At 39.4% G+C, this 18,481-nt stretch overlaps 2 protein-coding genes across 10 annotated transcripts in view; both read left to right on the top strand.

The window, feature by feature from the left end:
• The window catches only part of HFM1 (helicase for meiosis 1), a 34,909-nt gene extending 32,222 nt beyond the window's left edge, over nt 1-2,687 (top strand). For 8 of the 9 annotated variants that reach the window (XM_032696451.1, XM_032696450.1, XM_032696452.1 and 5 more), the window contains 4 exons: nt 318-408; nt 681-786; nt 1,176-1,333; nt 1,609-2,687. In XM_032696451.1, the coding sequence (XP_032552342.1) occupies nt 318-408; nt 681-786; nt 1,176-1,333; nt 1,609-1,675 (422 nt within the window). In that variant the 3' untranslated portion in view covers nt 1,676-2,687. The remainder of the gene's footprint in view (nt 1-317; nt 409-680; nt 787-1,175; nt 1,334-1,608) is intronic. The other variant, XM_032696449.1, reaches the window with a different exon arrangement.
• Nucleotides 2,688-13,224: 10,537 nt separating this feature from the next.
• The window catches only part of ZNF644 (zinc finger protein 644), a 76,745-nt gene continuing 71,488 nt past the window's right edge, over nt 13,225-18,481 (top strand). Inside the window, exons 1-2 of the mRNA XM_032695855.1 lie at nt 13,225-13,336; nt 15,969-16,151. The gene's annotated coding sequence lies outside the window, so the exon portion shown is untranslated. The remainder of the gene's footprint in view (nt 13,337-15,968; nt 16,152-18,481) is intronic.

Here is an 18,481-nt window from a genome sequence, read left to right as displayed (position 1 = left end):
TTGATTTATTGACTTCACTGCCAGGTTTATTACTCTATCTTAAATGTCATATATTGTGACAAATCTAATACAGAAGGGAGAGTTGAGAAAGTCACAATTAAAAATTTTTTGATTGTCTGCAACTGCATAATTGTTATTTTATCTGACTCCATATCTGTGCTTATCTTTACATTAGACCAAAACCTGCAAAAGAAATATTTCAAGTGTTAAGACATTTGAATAATTTTCAAACTATTATTTGTCATATAATGTGAAATTTTTACAAGGCATTTTGGCTGATTTTTAACTCTGTTTTTAAAACTTTCATCCTTAAATGGAACATGGAAATATCTGCCTTCAAATTGCAGATGAGTGTGAACCCCTTTGCCAGTATACAAGAAGCAAAGCCACAAATACCATGTCACAAGAGTAAGAGTCATATAATTTATTACTATTTTAGAATTTTACCAGTTTAAAATATTGTCTGTATTTCACATGTATCTGTATAATTAAATGTATAGAAAGTTGTTCACTCATAAAAGTGAGGGAAATTTCAACATTTAAAAGGTATGAGTTGTTGAATTATATTATTTGTTTTTTATTTAAGTTAGCGGGGAAACAAGTAGAAAATCCTGAACTGAAAAGCAAATAGTTTTGCACTTCTGTAAAAATACTGAAATTATTCAACTTGGTATTTTCAGTTCATGCACAGTACATGATGAGACCAATATTCAGAACTCGGATGTTTCTGTGGTCAATAGCACATCAAAAGGGAATTTATCTGTACAGAGTAGAAATATAACTTTGGTGAGTAAAAATATACTGATAACAGAATTTTCTGTTGTTAGAGTATTTAATATGTAAATATATTTGCCGTATCTGACTTATGAATCAGTTTGGGCATCCTGAATTTCTGAACCTGTGTTGTCCAAACCCACATGCATCCTGTGTTCAGTGTGATATTCCTAGTACAAAGAAATATGACACACATTTACTTTATATAGCACGATTTCCAAACTATTTGAACTCAATTTGATAGGTTTTCTATGCAATATATAATTATATTTATCACATGCTTGGTCCTTGTCAAATACCATAATATCAATTAAATACCTGCACTACATTCTACAACAATCTGGCAGTTTCTCTTTCTGGTAGTTGTTTTAACCACATCCACTTTAACTTTCATGTTGCAGTTCAGTGTTCAAGAAAAAAATCACTCAAATGCTTCTCAAGAGCTGAAAAACATACAGTGTTCTCCTGTCTCAAAAATAATCTCAGACTCTTCTAAATTCACTAGGAAAGAGGATTTTTTTATTTTCACAAAAGAACAGGAAAAAGAAGTGGATCCCAGGTAATAAACAGTTAAATTCTACTGTTGCCTCAGCATTCAAGTGCTTAGTTCTTCATGGAATATAGACCTCTAAGCATTGTGTTAATTTATTACATTAATTTTTTAAAAGTTTAATTTTCATAATAATAGTAAGAACTACGTTTTCTTGAAAAGGCAATTATTTAAAATTATTTTGTTTGTCTTGGTATCTCTTTACTATACTTTATGTAGTGTTCCTGTTTTCATAGGTTTTGATGTGCTATACCTAATTTGTTTGTTTCCTTAATACTCTTTAGATATGTTCTTGATGATGAAATCAGTGATGTCAAGCCCTTCCTTGGAATATTTGATGGCATTTTGTAAAACATATAAACAAATTACATTGTAAGTTCTGAGAAAAAAAGCAGTTTTACAGAGTAAAGCCTTCAGTTAGGAGAATTTGATTTCTGTTGTGTACCTATTTACCAATAGCTGGATTGCTGCATAGAGTAGATAATAACAAAACTGGTGTCTAATTTATAGAATTCTAGTATAATATCTTAGTTTGAAAAGTACTTAAATATTTGTTTGTTGACCTTGCTGTTTTCAGGATTATAAAGAAAAATATTGGAATGTGTCAAAGAAGAAGTTCATAGACTGAGGGTGCTTTTATAGATAACATTAAATCTCATTAGGAAAAGTAAGGGATTTGTAGTAATATGTTTGTAGTAACGTGCCCTGCTTCACAAGTGCTCTTTAAGTGAATGAAAGACACTTTCCTTGGAAATCCAGTGCTTTTTGGGTTTTTCTTTCAGTTTCTCTAATGCTGAATTTTTCATAGCACTGATTCTGTAAAATAATTAGATTTACAAATAGAGGTAATAGAATGGTAAATTATTCTAGATACTTGATGTTCCTTTTGACAGTGCTATGAACTTGTTAATAAAAATGTGCAACTTCAAGCAAATGTGCTTCCAGAATCTCAGCAAACCAGTTGTTAAATGTCTGTACAATATTCTAAAGCTCTGTTTGACTGTTCACTTTCACACCTAAGGTCATAAAATGATTTTTATAATAATAAATAATAAAAGGATATTTATTGTCCTAATACAGATTTAGGCACCAAGCATTGGATTTGGATATCTTCTTGAAGCTTTAGTGTTTGAACAGTAGGCCCTGCAAGTTCAGTAGTTAGCAGAATATATAATATTGCCTGAAATCCAAGAGAATGTTAATTTTTACTGTTAATTATTCAAAATATGTGGCATTAAAATGTTAAAATGACAACATGGAATATTAGCTGTCTGTTCTTGCAACATTGTTTGTAGTGCAACCATATTTTGCTGCACTACTAGGCTGTAATTTTATCAGCCAATAAACATTTTACTTGACTCCAGTGTTTCCTTACACTTTGACTTACTGTCTGGTATAACTCTTTCTGCACATGAAAGGCTGGCCCAGCATAAGCAGCCTCAGTACTCACCCCTCGATATGTTTTTGACTATGCAAATTCCAGCAGGCCCAAGCTTACTCCCTTTCCTGCAACTCAAGTATTTTATTACATCTGGAAGTTTGTAGTATGTCAGATCTCTTTTTGTCTGATGGTTTTGTTAAATTAAGCTTCCAAACTGATGTAACTCAGAATTACTATACTACAGCAGTCCTAGCCATGTGCACTTTCCAGTTCTGTGTCAGGGTAAGATTTAAGAATGCAGGGTGACAAATGTCATTTTAGATGCCCCAGAGAATCTTCTCTTGGCTCAATCTACCATGCCAGAGGAGCACAGGTCTCCCACATGGAGATGTTTCAGGTCTTCTAAGGCATCTAAACTGGTACTTGATGCTGACATTTAAGCACCTGCTGCTTGAAATGCACAACATTTTTTTTCAATTTATAGTTCATATTTACATAGCATTCTTTAATCACCTTTGTATCCTGCCTTTCCCTGGGGTTTTAGCCTGCAACAACTAATTCAGCAGTTCCTCAGTTTCTTCAAGTCTGACACAAGTTTTTACTCAGCAACACAAAGCTGAGCTTCAAATTTGGAAAACAGGAGAGGAAGGAAACAATCAAGATAATCTTGGTTATATAATTTATTTCATTTATATAACTTTGTGATTATACTACTTGCAGCTTTACAAAATTTCACTTATCTGCTGGTTGCTCAGGCCTCACCTGCAAACTGGGAATGCTTCAGGTGGTAGATGCTGCATTTCTCCCTGCTAGTCTGCATGAAGTTCCCTCTAAAGGTTCTGAACTGTGAGGCAGTGAATAGCAGAAGCTGGTTCTGCTTAGGGCTTCGTAAAAATGAATAAGTTTCTGTTTATTTTTCTGTACTAAGGAAGTATCTTTTCAAGATGTTTTTTGGCCCCGTATCTACACTGAAGGTGTATTTTCATTTTTCTGTGAAATATTTTAGTATTTTATATAATGTCTACAAAGTAATTGACATTATTGCTGCTTTTGCTTCATTTTTTGTATAGTCTAAATATAATCACTTGCTTTTAGTTTATAGGAGTAGGTTATATTTAGACTGTTACTTCAAAGAAAATTATCCTTGCAGGCATGTATTTTATTTTCCTCTTGGTTTTCCCCAGTGCACAAGTTCAGTAATTATTGGGTTTCTTCAAGATTCAGGCTGATTAATTTTCTGGTGCTGTATTCAAATTTTTTCCTTTTGATTTTTAAAAGGCTTTAATATCCTATACTCAAAACACATTACAGCAAATGCATTTAGGTACTTTCAAGGTGATTCATGCAGATGTTTCAAAAGATTGTTTCTGGTCTCTGTTTTCCACAAAAAATCAGCATCCTATATTACAAAATTGTGTTATTGCTGCTGACAAATTTCACAGATTCTGGAATGTAAATACTTCAATACTGCAATATCTTTACATTAATATCAAACCTCTGGTACAACAACATTTTTTTAGAGATAAGTGCTTTATTTGGCTTTTTTTTGCCTCATTATTCATATTAGCTGAATGACTCTTTAAAATCTAAATCACTTTTAGAAGTTCCATGAAGACGTGCCCTCTATCTCAGGAAAAGGAATGACTTTGTATGGTAGTATTTGTTATTGTTTCATTTTTCGAATCAGAATAATTGAAAGATCAAAAGTGATACCCATAGCAGGTCTCTATGGTAACAATTAACTGTAGATACACAGTGACTATACTTCAAAACAAATACAGGCAGGAAGAGCAAGCTGACTTCAGAATTAGAAAAACCTAGTCAAATCTGAATTAATTTTTAAAATCAATCTTCCAAACTGAGGTAAGTCAGTACTGCTGCTACGTTTAGCCCAGCAGTCCTAGGCATGCCCATCCTAGTCACCTCCCAGTTCATGGCAAGATTTAAGAATGCAGAGTTTACCTTCTGCCCATCACCATCTTCTGATTTCCATGGAAAGCAGATGGCTCCCAGGCAGTCACAGTGGTGTTTCTCCACAGATGCTCTATACAAACGACCAGAGGACCAAACTCCCAGGTCATGCCTCAGAAGGTAAGGATAGACTTAGTTATGAAGAGCTGTAATTTTAGTCATTTAACTAAATCACCTTAAGTCACTTTACCTGGACTCCCTGTGTAGTCAGAAGATAATTCAGATTATAAGTGGGCTGAATTGCTCTCTGATGGGACTCGCCAAACCACCTGTGATGACAGTGGCCTCACACAGCTGTCATGGAGAACCTTGTGTGCTGCAAATTGACAGCCGGGCTCACTGAATATTGCCTTTCTTGTGCACATGACACGCCCTAGTTCTTTTATCCACATAAGGATCTAACTTTCCTAAGGTGAATAAACCAGCAGAAGATGGCTCTGATTCCTCTCAGGTGCTGCCGAGATGATAAAACAGACTAATTAAATTCCACAGGATGACATCAGACAATTTCACTAAGCTACTACCAATAAATAAAATACAGATTAAAATACATAAAAATGTTGTTAGAGCCTAAAATGATCCTTACTTTTAATTCTGCATAGAGTTGGAACATTAAATGAGTGGCTTGAGTTTCAATCAGTGGGATTGTATAAGTAATTCTCTGGGGATACAGCAGTCTGCCACAGACTTTAGTCTGGGGATGATTCTATAAAATTTACATTATAAAAATACTGTTTCCTATAATAGAATAGTGAAAGAAAATTCAATGTGACAAGAAGTCAGATTTTACTATCTTATTTGTCTTATTCTCCATAATAAAAATACATGCTTATACCTGCTTTTAATTTAACTTCAACTTCCTTATATGCTTTCTTGTCCTATCACACATACTGATTTCAAAATATAAACTGAGGTCACCCATATCTGTGCCTGAAGAAAATGCAATATTCACTCAAAACCCACAATCTTCAAAAATTGTTAGTGGAAAAATAACTATAGTGTTTAAACATGTTGCCAGACACATTTGTGTTTAAGGTACATTCATAGCATATAGAACACTGTAAATGTATTGTGACATAATTTTAATTGTATGCAGCATGTCTTGGACACGTTTTAATTATGTAGACTTATTATTCATGTATTTGAAGATTTTAATGAGTTAAACATTACAGGAATTGTTAACACCAGTTGCGACAGGTCAGGTTCTTGTTATTTGGGTGTAGTTTTACTCAGATATACCTTCACAGAATAGTTATGTGAGGTATAAAAGTTGGTCCTCTTAAAGGCAGTCAGAATAATGATAAAGAGTGAACAGAAGTCACCTTATGAAACCAACATGCACAAAATAGTTAAAATCAGTCAATCTGCAGAGCACAAATGATACCACTCTGAGGCATCATTATGACAGTATCAGTGGTAACTCTTCTAAAAGGGAGGATGTCTGGCATTAGCTCTTTATGTCGCCCCTTGTGCTTTTTATGTAGAAGCAAGAGAGCAGTATCATGTCAATCATTTTACTGCCAGAATCTTTAAATTATATCCCTGAAATTAGATTCATGAATGCCTGTTTTTTTCCTAGCTCCTTTGCTTAACAATGAAATAGAAAAGAAAGTACTAATCAGGGTAAAATTCACTTCCAGCAAAAGGCTAACAACACATTGAATTTATGGAAGACTTACATGAGAATTATCTGAGGCACATATGATGTTTTCAGTGATGAAGTTCAGCTTGACTGAAAACAATCAGAAAAAGGGCAGGGGTTTTTTGGCTGCCACTGTTCAGCTAAGGGTCAACCTGGCTGAGCCATGCTTCTGTATTTGTTCTTGAAACCCATGTGAGATTAAATTGTATCAGTTTAAGCCTTCACTTTTCTCCCACTGTTGTATCTCTTGGTCTCCATGTTCTCTCAACAGGTGTTTCAGGTGGAATGGGCTGAGGTAAGGGCTGCATCTTGGTAAGCAATAGGGGCCCTTGGGGCCCTTTCACTGCCTTTCTCTAGGCAGTGTTGATCACTGTTGTGATTCCCTCTGGTTGTGAAGTGACAGGAAAAGCTGTGCTACTGTTAACTTGTAGTCTGCACTGCATCTCCTGCTCTTAACAAGAGACCCCGTTCAGGCAGTTTATACCAGTTAGACCTGTTTCCCAGTTAGTTTTAGTGTGTTACCTACCACAGTGAAACATTACATGTGCATTCTCGTCTTGTGGGATGTGCTTTGACTAATCCTGAGTCTGTTCTCATGTGCTTTCTAAATAGATGGTTTCCACGTGCCAGGACTTGAGGGGCACATCTAATTGGTGGCATGTGAAAAAGGGGTTAACATTTGGCAGAAATGCAGTAGATGATACTGGGTGGGCATACTTTGTATAAAGAAGGTATATGCCCTTTTAAATATAATAAGAGTCGATAGAATAACTAGGAATTTCTTCCTGTATTTAACATATACTGTGTGGAGCCAGCCTGTAACGATGAAACAGACTGTCTTTCTGATTGATGCTAGATGGCAATTTCTGTTTTAGATAGCTGAGCATAGGGAATAAGGCAAAACATTCTGTTTTGAAGGCTGTAAGGGTATTTTGTTTATATAAATGAAACAATGTTTCTTTTGTAACTGTGAAACTTCCTATTAAAGGATGCATATAACTTTCAAAATAAAAAGATGCTTGTAACTGTAAATGGCTACGATATATTTGCTGTTCCCTCACCCATTTAGAGGCAAAAGCTATTTATGAGGCTTTATTAAGTGCAAATAATTCCCATGGCTTCAGCACAGAAGAATAAGCTGCAGAATATAGTCTGATTTGCATATAAATGACATGATTTCTGCTCAGACAAGGATATTGAAAAATATATTTCTACAATGGAAACCTGATATTCACACATATTAAGGTCAGCTTGTATAACTTTTTTTAAGCTGCTGCATGTTGAGACCTGATCACCCTTCCAGCTAGATTCAGGCTTTATCAATTGTACCCACTATGAAATTATGAATTTCTTCTTTTGAGTTAATTAAGCTATAATTTATAGAAATAGATTTTAAAACATCTCAACAGTTTAAGCATTTAAAAGTGCTCAGAATATTTATCAGTACAAGTGGAAACCTCCAAACTTGGCACTTTTCCTTATCTTCAGTACTATGATGTGAGAGAATTCTATTGTTTTGGTGAGACAGAAAAAGTCCTGCTAACTTGCTGTAGTCACTTTAATAAATGGTAGGATATAACTAAAGTAGACATGGATGTTACTTTTACTGTCTCAAATAATTTCCTCAGGTTATCTTCTTAAGTTTATGCTTCTAAAATTTCTGCCTTGACATAGGCCACCATTGACAAACTGAGATGCTTGGCCAAAACAAAAAGCAAGTGTTTCAAAGCTAAATCTATATATGCTATAATCTGTATAATCTATTTTACCCCAGTTGTTCCAGCTCAGTGCACAAGAGAGATTGATTTGCCACAGTGAATTGTCATTAGTCTGAATGCCTCTTCAAGAGCTTGACACTGTCTAGTAAAGAAAAAGTGAAAGTAGTGCTATCTAGAAACTTGGATGTGCAGATCAGAACTTCCTTTTTTAGCAATTTCTTTCAGTTTGTAAAGGCTGTTAATTTATCTAAATGAAAGTATGGCAGTACAGTTTATTACTAGGATCCTGATTTTTTTTTTCTGGTTGTGGTGTAATATTTTAGCTATTGGAGTTCCTGGGTACAGGAATTAAACTTCTTTTTATCCCAGAGCTCCATTCTTGTGTCTTAAGTGTTATGCCTAGAGAAGGTTTTTCTGTCTAGTTGGAAATTTTTTCTCAAAGAATAGTCACCCAGCAGCTGGATCATTACATTTTCAGTATCTCCTCAATTATGAAGATTTTAGGCTCTGAGGTCAGTTTGGTTTCTAAAAATTGTACTAACAGATGTAAAAGGTGCATTGACCAAAGCATCAGCACATTATCAAATAATTTTATTTCAAAAGTATGACAGTAGAAGTGATTAAGAAATTGCCAGCCGTGAAATAGATCTGCTTGTCTTGTGATATATCTCAAAGATGCATTTCGGAGACTGGAGGTTTGCTTAGTGAGGAAAATAAACTTTGTTAGGAAGACAAGAGATACAAGTGGATCTCTCTCTCTCTTGGGTGTGATTGTCTCAGGCAACCATATTAGCAGAAGCTTAGACGCATTCTTGGCTTCTGGAATGGTTTTACTGAAGTGACAGTGCATACTGAGGATGATGGTAAAAAAATGGGCAGTGTGTTCTGAAAGAAAATAAAGTTGGCAGCTTGGAATAGTGGAAAACAGCTTCAGATAAGCATGTGGTTCAATAGAAATTAGTCTCTGTTCATAGACTTTATAGCAGCCTATCAGACCTGCTCTTTCAGTTCAAGCAGTTAATAGTATCTCAGCACTGTAGCTTAAGGAATACAATTTTCAAAATTATTGTAGTATGGGACCAATAAATTTCAGCACAAAGAAGGCAGTATTCCATATAATTTATTTTAGATTTCCATCTAGGGTGTGTTCTGACACTCCACATGAAAGTCAAATTGTCCATGTAAAATGGTTTTCAGGTGATAAGTTGACCCCTGGGGTTTTAGTAAAATAATAGATTCAGAATTCTATCTGACTCTCCAATCCATAAAAGCTAGTTATCAGCTGTTTGAATGATTTGATAAGAAGAGGGAAAAAAAGAAGAGCTTTTGTATAGTGACATTTTTCTCATTAATGGGGACAGTGTTAGAATCACAAACTCCTTCTGGATTTGGTAGTAAATACTCTGCTGACGTGTTTTGGGAGGTGGTTGTTCTGTGTGAGGAGTGTATGTGTCTAATACTCCACATGCATATGGAACAAGGAATATTTCTAACAGACATGTACAGCCCGTCAAAGCAAGGGCATTTACTGTGCCACCATCTGGCCATTGTTTCTAAATGCGTTCTGTCACCAGAGCCTACCTCAGCAGAAGTTTTGTGGCAGAATGGCTCTTACAGTGCCTGAAGAAACACTAGAATAACATGTATTTTTCCTGCCAACATTCTTCAGTATTTAAATGTAGTGCAAAACAAAAGGTAACCTGAAAAGAAATTATGTATTAAGTTCTTGCCAGAACATTCTTATAGAACTTGCTGTATTTTTTTTCTAGTTTTGTTGTTTTATTTGATTGTATTTTCTTGAGAATACTTAAATGTAGTTCCTAGTGTAACATGTGGCTTTACAGTCAGTTTAAGCAGATCCAAAGTTGGGTAGAGGCTTTGTTGCATTTTGTTTCAGTAGATGGGTGTATCTGCATGTTCATGCAGAACTAGTGAGTAACTGGGGAAAGGTGACAGTAAGATACGACTAGTCATAGTGGCAGTAGAAGCAGCTTTCTTAATAAAATACAGAAAGCATGTTCATGCTTAGTGCAGTTGAGTGCCTCTGAATTTTGAGCAAAGAAAATGCCTCCTGTTTTTTAAAAACAACTATGCTCAAGAAAACTTGACTTTTCTACAGTGTGTGTAAACAAAAAGGATTGTCTCAAAGAAAAATCCACGTCTCTCCTCAGTTGTTCCTCATGTTAACCATGTCCTGCCTTTTCCCTGCTTGTGTGGGTGGTGAACATTTAGCTCACTGCAGGAGTACTGCCTGTTGTACTCTTACTGTGGCTTTTGCAGGTGCGAAGAAGGCGACAAGGAGGGCACCCGTTTGCCTCCTGCATTCTGGATTACTGGGGGGAAGGGGCAGATGTCTCCTCCTCTGAGAGGAACTGAGCAGCGCTCAGGGGTGGGGATACCTGATGCTCCCAAGTTGGGTAGAGAAGAGAAATGTAGTGACCGAGATCTTGTAGGCAGTGTCATGGAGGAGCTGGGATTTTGCTTGTGGGACAGAGCCAAGCTTTAGAAGTGACAGGAGAAAGGAAAATTTCCTTGAGCAGGCTGAGTGGTGTCTGTGGTGCTCTGTGAACCATTCTGGAAATTTTCAGATTGGAAGTAAGACTGGAAAGAAATATTTACCCTGCAGTGACACAATGGGAAGATTAATTTTCAAGCTTTTTTTATTTAATCTAGCTCTCCAACAGATCAGAATTCTCATGATTTAAAGAACAATTCTATCCTGCCATTTTCATAACACCTGCCTTTAGAAATCTGGATTCTGTGGGTTTGCTTGTCAAAAGCAAAAGCATTTACCTAAACACAGTTGCTAATTCAAGGTCTTTGTGGATAGGATGAAAAAGAGCTAACTACTCTAAATGTTGCTTCTTTCTAGTTTTGTTGGGTTGGGTTTAGCTTTACAGAGGTGACTGAGTGCTGGTCCTGCAAATGGGTAAGTTGTAACAGATGTAGGACAGGTCTGTTCACTGGAGTGAACTCCTGCTCGCTCAGGTGTACATGAGCTCTACTGAGATGTGCTCAAAAGCAAAACATCTGTTGCATTCTTAAAGTGCTTTTCTTCTGGAAGAGCAGATCTGAGGAGCACAAGAATTTATGAGTAACTCTTGACTTACGCTATTGACTGGATTTAATCTGTATTAACACTTTCCAAAGTAGCAATATATTTTCCTGTGTCACTGTGAGGCTGATTTTAAAATTATTTTAAAATGATTTAAAAACAAACAAACAAACAAACAATTTCAAGCTTTCAGGTGTTAGCAGTGAAACATTTACCTCTCCATTGAGGTAATTATCAAAATGTTTGGTTTTGTGGCCCCAGTTAGTTGTAGGTCACACCTTTTGCTTTCTTAAGCCCTGTGAGAAATTCCTTCCTTTAATGCAGTTGGATGATGCACAGAAGGAAGTACTTTATCTGTATTCCTCCATATCCTTTATATTGGGAAGTTACTGTGTCAGGTGCTGTAGCTGTGTAAGTATTCGCTGAAAAATCTATGACTGCACCCGTAGGTAGAGCTGGTGTCAGACATGGAAACATTATGATACAGGCCTACAAGGAGAGTCCCAGGGCTCTGGATCAGAGAGAAGATCTCTGGATCACAGAGCAGCCACATGTTCAGAATCAGCCTCCTCAGGGCAATCTCTCCAGGACAAGGGAAACAATCCATTACCCCAACAAGATAAGTTTACTAAAGAAGCCTGTGATAGATCTGTTTTTATTAAGAAGTCCCTCCCATAACTTTTAATGTGGGAGTGGGGCATCTGTTCTAAGAGTTTTAATTTGTGACATCTCATAACTAATAAGAAAAGCAGGAGAAAAAATACTGCATAAGGTATTGCCTCGTTCAGAGGCACAGTTTTAGGAACCACCTGTTTGCTTACATGAAGCACTGAGGCTTCTGGAGCAATGTTAAGTTACAGACATTCCTCACCTTCACTGCCTGTATTTTTCCCTTTCTACCCTGCTGACAAACTTTATGCAAATGCCATCTTTTCTATTGCTAGACAAGGTTGTGCTGACTGGCCAGATATTTTTGGAAGTTAGTATGACTGGAATGTGCTTGTGAAGACGTGGGAACCTAATCAGTAATGAAAATACTCAGAGTGTAATTCCGTGTTAAGCATGTTCTGGCAGAAGTTTGTTGATGCTGCTGAGCTCCGCTCCTGCCCTGTGCCACTCAGCTGTTGTGCCAGTCCAGTTGCTTTGTAGGATGGTTTATGTGAAATTAGCTAAAAGAAATGTGTGAGTAACCTCCACACCACTGCCACCCCCCTTCCTTTTGAGAAGCCTGTCTCTTATCTCTTGGCAATGCTGTTATTGCATGAAAAAGTGCACGTGTGCAAAGAGCAAACCAGCCTAAAATGTTACCTTCCACAGCTGTATTTCATTCATTCCTGATTTGGAAAATAGCCTTTGTTCCATGTATATGACAAGTGGACTACATAACATTAATGAAGCAGAGATCCTAAATCCCGCTTGAAATTGCCATTGGCAGCGATTAATGTATTTTCAGTTGTATTTTTTATTTGGAGCTTAGTCATAACTTGCCAAGATGTAGATCTGCTTGTTAGCTATAAAGGTGGTTGAAAGTGCTTGGCATGCTCCAAGATTTCATCCAGCTTCACACCCTTCCTCATTGCCTTGAAACTGTACTGAGGTTTGTATCTCCAGTGAAAGAGCTGAAAAAAAGAGCAGCACGAAATTTACATTTCCAGTTCCTGTGTGGATGGAATGGGAAATGAGGAGCTGTTTGCCACCAAGTGGAATGGGTAATAGAATTCCAAGTACTGGCTGACATCTGTAAACAGCTGTGCCTTCCCACATACTCTGACAAGAGCCTGCAGAATATATTTCTTTAAAAAGGTCATTGAGGAATACAACCCCCAGGATGCACCGCACACTAAGTGTTTTAATATGTCTTTCACACAGGCCTCACATCGGACATTTCCTCTCCGTTACCGCGCTCACAATCGCCGGCCCGAGGCTCGCTGAGGACCGGCCCACCGGCCGCGCAGGAGCCGCGCGGGACGAGCCCTCGTTCCCTTCGCTCCCGCGGCTGCTCCGCGGCCCCAGCGCAGCGCCGGGTGGTCACCGCGGGGCCGAGCGCGGGGGGCTCGTTACCGGGGTTCGTAACAGCGGCCCGGCCGCGCCCGGTCCCCGCAGCCCCCTGTCCCGCGGCGGGGCCGGCGGGCGGTGCGGGGCCGCGGCCCTTTGCCGGGGTCGGGCGGGTGCCGCACTCGGGTGCCTTGGCCGGTGACACTGCGGTTACCGCGCGCTCCCCCTCGGTGCTGGCACCGGGTGCAAGGTGAGTCCGAGGTACCGCACAGCTTGTGCCGCACCCGCCCCGTGGTGTGGTGTTGCACGGTGCTTGTCCAGAGGGCTCTCGGGGCTCGGCAGTGCTGGGCGGGTGACACAGACCCGGCGCCGGGACCCGGCCGCCACCACCGCCTGCCCGTGCCCCGAAGGGACCACCCAGCCTTGCCTCGGGCACGTGTTTCTGGCCTTAAAAAAAGGAGCCCTAAATACTGAACAGTCGTGCAAAAATGCAGTTTGAAAGCAAAGGCACCGACTATACTATAGCACTGGCAAGAGCTGTAATTTTAAATGGAGAGAAGCCTAAGTAAGGTGACCGCTTTTATGGCCTTCCAGTGTATTCTAACAAAACTGATTAAATCGTTAACAAAGGACTGACTTGCTGCAGAGGAAAGGTGGTATATCATCCTCTCTGGAATTTTCCAGAGTCGTGTGACCCACCCCAGCACTGCAGTTCCGTCATGACTGCTTTGCTTTGTAGCTCTCGGGTGCAAACTGGGCCAGCCACAGGGGAAGGCCAGGCTGGAGTACCATATTCCAGCTGCCACTGCATGGAGTGTCCTGGTGTGCTTTTCTCTGCATCGAGCCCATCTGCTAGTCTGCCCACTCCCAGCTAGCCCATCACCCTTCATCATGTGGGAAAGAAGAGAAGGAAAAGTGCTTTTTCCTTAATGCAGAAGTAGGTTATGGGTTTGTTTTGATGTTTTTGTCTCAGAATTTATTTTCTCCTGAAAGGAAACTGTGTCCAAAGCAGCTGTTGGGCCGACCTCCCTTCCATACATGCTGTCCCTAGTTGCATGCCGATGGGGGGAAGGGAGAAGTGTTAAGTCTTGGCTTTGCTCTGCTCTGTGCTGTCCAGACCTTGCTGGGTTTGGCTCTGCAGCTGGCGACCAAGTGGCTGGTGCTGACTCTGGGGCTGGGGAAGGTTTGGGTGTGCCTGCGGTCACAGGGGGGCTCTGCACACAGACCCTTCCCTACAGGAGAGACGTGTCAGCACATGGACCGGTATCTGGCTTCATATTCCTTTCCACAGTTCTCGAGATGTTAACTTTCAAAAGAGATGTCTCCCTTGTGTGTTTATGTCAGTGATTTTGGGTTTTAAACTATTCATGCATGAAAAATGACTGTAGGAACTGTATACTCCCATGTATGAATAATGACTACATGGGAACACAGATTACAGCAGTTTTGCACTGAGACTTCTGCAGTTTACATGCTCTCTTTGGGAACATTATGAAACGTTTTTAAATACTGGTGCATGTTAATGCATTGATTTCAATCAGTCTCTTTTTGTCCCTTTTGGATTTGTTCAACTTAACAGCTAGCATGTCTCGTGTTTGCTCTAAGATATGCTTAGCAAATTAGGCAAATAAAAAAATGCATGCAAAAATATGGTGTTATGCACATGTATCAGGTTTGTTATTTATTAATAGACTCCAATTTCCATATGATAGTCTGCCTTTTTTTTTTTTTTCTGCTTTGGCTCAATGGATAGTTTATGCCAATTACATGTAGTTTAACAGCTTCAAAATCTGTTTTTGCTTTTCTAATGCATAAAGACATTGATTCTGTTTCAGGTTTTAATTAAACTCTACACTGACTTTAAAGATTCTATTGTCCTTTTCATTTAAATAGGATTTTTGTTAGATCTTTAACAAGACCTCAGTGGGGTAATAAATCTGAGCAATTGTCCTTATTAGGAGTAGATTATCCTCAAGAGATGGAAAGTCAGAGAAGTAACTAAAACCATTTGTAAAGACTGAACTAAGGCTTTTTCTTCCTAAACATTAAACAGACTTGCGAATGACTTGCTTGGGTGCTCAAATTAAATTAAATGATACTGTGTTTATTTTTCACATTTTCAGTGTAGGCTATTTGCATTTACTTAAAATTTGAGTTTCATTGAGTAAAATTCACTCCTGGGTAAGGATCCTTACTTTCAATATACAAGCTCTAAATGAAACTCAGTATATCTTGCCATTTCTTTTGTTATTAAGCCTTGCAACACTTCTAATTTATATGACCCACTGACATAGTGAGTGTATTCTTAATTCATTGTATTTACCACAGTAGATGAGTCTTGGCTGAAGAATTGGTCTTGTGTTTGCCCCACACCCCCCAGCCAAGTAGAAATGCAGGGTATGTCCAAAGATCTCCTCAGATGCTGGACTAAAAACACAGGTTCTTAAAGAAACCAATAGTTCTATCTAAGTTTGGTGATAATGTGTTTACATGCCGTTAGGAGGTGAAAGGGGGTTTAATGGGTTTTTTTAGCTGTTTGCTTCACTCCATGGTATTCTCTGTTCTCTGGGTGCTCAAGCCTTACTTTGTTCCTGGTTTTAGTCATCCCTTGACTTCTGAGGAGACATGGCCTCCTATATACACACTGTCAAATCCTGAATTTCTGCTGTCTGTTTAATTCCCAACTTTTTATAACATTGTGGTGCAGGTTTTTTTGCATCCAGTTACATGGAAGCTCCGTTTTGTGGTTCCAGGTTTGGGACACTCATTTCTAGGACTTAGTTCTACCCAGAAACCACTGGACAAAGGCAGGGATGTTGCTCAGGGACATCCTCACAGTGAGATATGTTGTAAGACAGGCTTTTCTTTCCTGCTGGCTCCAGTTTCTGCGCCTCTGAGCTGCTGCCCTCTGCAGAGCACGCTGCAGGAAGCGGGGCTCCAGGGACACCGCTGCACGTGACGAACCCACGTCCGCCTCTGCCGGGAAGGAGCCCACAGCCCTGCTCAGCACATGAAGACAAACCCTTCTTGGTTATTGCATAGCTGCACCAGCTCTCAGCCACCAGGTATTTAATGTCTTGAAGCTCTCCTGTCCGTGGGCTCCGCTGTCCCTGTCCTGCTGGCCGGCATCTCTGTAGATCCAAGTCCTGTCAGCCTCCAGTCTGTGCTGCTCCCCACATGGGTTTCTGCTGTGTTTCTCTATTAAGAGACTTCACTTCACCCCTTCTTGTCTTTTAAGTGACATTACAGTGACATTTTGGGGCAGAAGGAATCATATTAGAGGAACATAGCTCATAAATATTAATTTCTGGTAGTCTCTATTTGCTGCATATTGTAGACAAAAATGCAGGGTTTGAGCCTTCATCTCCTGCTTTCCATATCACTCAAATAGCAGAGATTTTTGGCATGGGAAGTCACAGAGGGAGGTGGAAAAACTAATGCAAAGTAAGATAATGTAGTTCTTCAGCATTATGGCTTCTCTGTGGCTTGACAGGAAACTGAAAAATATAGAAGGTGCTGAAAGCAGATAAGTCACCTAGTTGCTGCTCTGCTTTAGATATAAAGCCTGGGGAAAGTGGAGGAAGGGAATGCATATCCTGGCTTTAGCCTCAGATTGCAACTCATCCTTTCTCACAATGCAGTGTGCTGGAGGAAGTGTGGCAAACCTAGGCTGAGTCCTGCAACTGATATAATATGAGTCAGTGCACAAGATTAGGAGCACTAAGAGTGCTCAGCCTTTGGGACAGATTCTGGGGAATTAAGAGATTCTTTGTCCTGTATTGTTCGGCAATCAAACCTGATTTAGGAAATGCCATAAGTCAGACAAAATTCACAGGGCATAGTTTTGCTCTGGATTCTCAGCAGGATGTGGGATTTTCCCTCTGTTTTCTCTGTCAGCGGGGCCAGGAGCTAACCTGTTCATGGCTCTGCAAGGTGAGAACGAGAGGGCCCAGCTCTGCCCCTTGCTGAGAGATGTCTTGTCTCTCCTTCTTCCTCCCACCCGTTTCTGAGGATGTATGCTGTAGTCATAGGCAAGTGCTGTGACCCTGCCTGCAGTATGAAGGTGATGTGTATACAAGAAGTGCAAGGCTAGCTGAATGGACTTCACTGCTTGCTGAGATGCAATTAAAAGATTCCCTTCTTTCCTTGCACTCTGAAGTAATGTGTGTTTCTTTCCAATCCCAAGTGTATCCCACAGCATCAAATGTGGTGGCTGCTCTTTGCATGTTGGCCATGCGGTGAGCCAGCAGCTTTCTCCGCTGTTCACAGCAGCCTCCCTGGAGGGGAAGCAGGCTGCTTAGAAGGTCAGCGGGATACCTGTGCATCACAGGCATGAAAAGCTGCCCTCTTTCTGCCCTGAGGCACAAACCTGCTTTTACTTTGTGAAGCAGAGCAGAAAAGCTGGGGTCCAACAGTGGCAGGTATCCCTCAGTGCAAGATGAAGGTGACATGTGGGTATCAGAAATCCAGTTTGCTTCTCAATGTGAGTAGGTAAAGTTTGGGTAGGAAAGTAATGGAAATGCTAAATGTTTGCTGCTAACACTTACTAAGACGACAGCAAATCTCGTCTATATTAATGTTCAGCTTCTGAGACTAGATGGAATCTTACTTTATTAAAGAAGGTAAGAAGCCCAGAAGTAGCTCTTTAATCTTCAACTAGAAAATACAATTCTTAAGAATGCAGTAATCAAACAGAGTAATAACTGATGTTAAACCTGCTTTGAATGTTATTTAAAGTATTTCTCAAATGGAAACAAAAGTTGATAGGGTGATGTCAGGTTCACATGGACATGTGCTTTGTTTATACAGTTGTCCACATGAGAAACAAAGGTTGATCAGCATGTATTTTCTGGTTATGTGATTGTTTAGGAATTGTCAAAAGTCATTATGTGATTCTTAAATACTTCCATTTGCTATTTGTTCCAGCAAAAGGCTTTGGAACTATATCAATGTTATTTTATAGCTCTTCCCATGAGGACATCACCACAATGGGTATCCTGTGTCCTACATCGTCAGGAATCTTCAGCATTGGAGAGAAAAGTCTTTCCCCTCTTACTGCTGAGCTGTTCCTCTTGACACATTTTTGATGTCCCCCGGTCAGTCTGTGCCCGATACCATGAATACATGTCCTATTGTTCCCCACACTGCAATGCTCTCCTGTTTTTCCCAAATGTTGTTACATTTCCTTTCTCGTTCCTGTGTTTTTCATCTCTCTTTCCCATTTGTATAATGCATCTACTGTCTCTGTTGTTTTCCACTTCTAATTTAATACCACTGGTGAATTTGTCTCTCTATGCAGATCATTAAAAACAGGCTATGTGGGACTGCTTGTAAAAGAAAACACCGCATTCCCAAGATGGTTACACACTGGTGTGTATCAGTACTCTTTGTTTTG

This window comes from Chiroxiphia lanceolata, chromosome 9 (genome assembly GCF_009829145.1).
Source record: "Chiroxiphia lanceolata isolate bChiLan1 chromosome 9, bChiLan1.pri, whole genome shotgun sequence".
In the NCBI taxonomy this organism is placed as follows: domain Eukaryota; kingdom Metazoa; phylum Chordata; class Aves; order Passeriformes; family Pipridae; genus Chiroxiphia; species Chiroxiphia lanceolata.
This window is presented reverse-complemented; position numbering and strand designations above follow the sequence as displayed.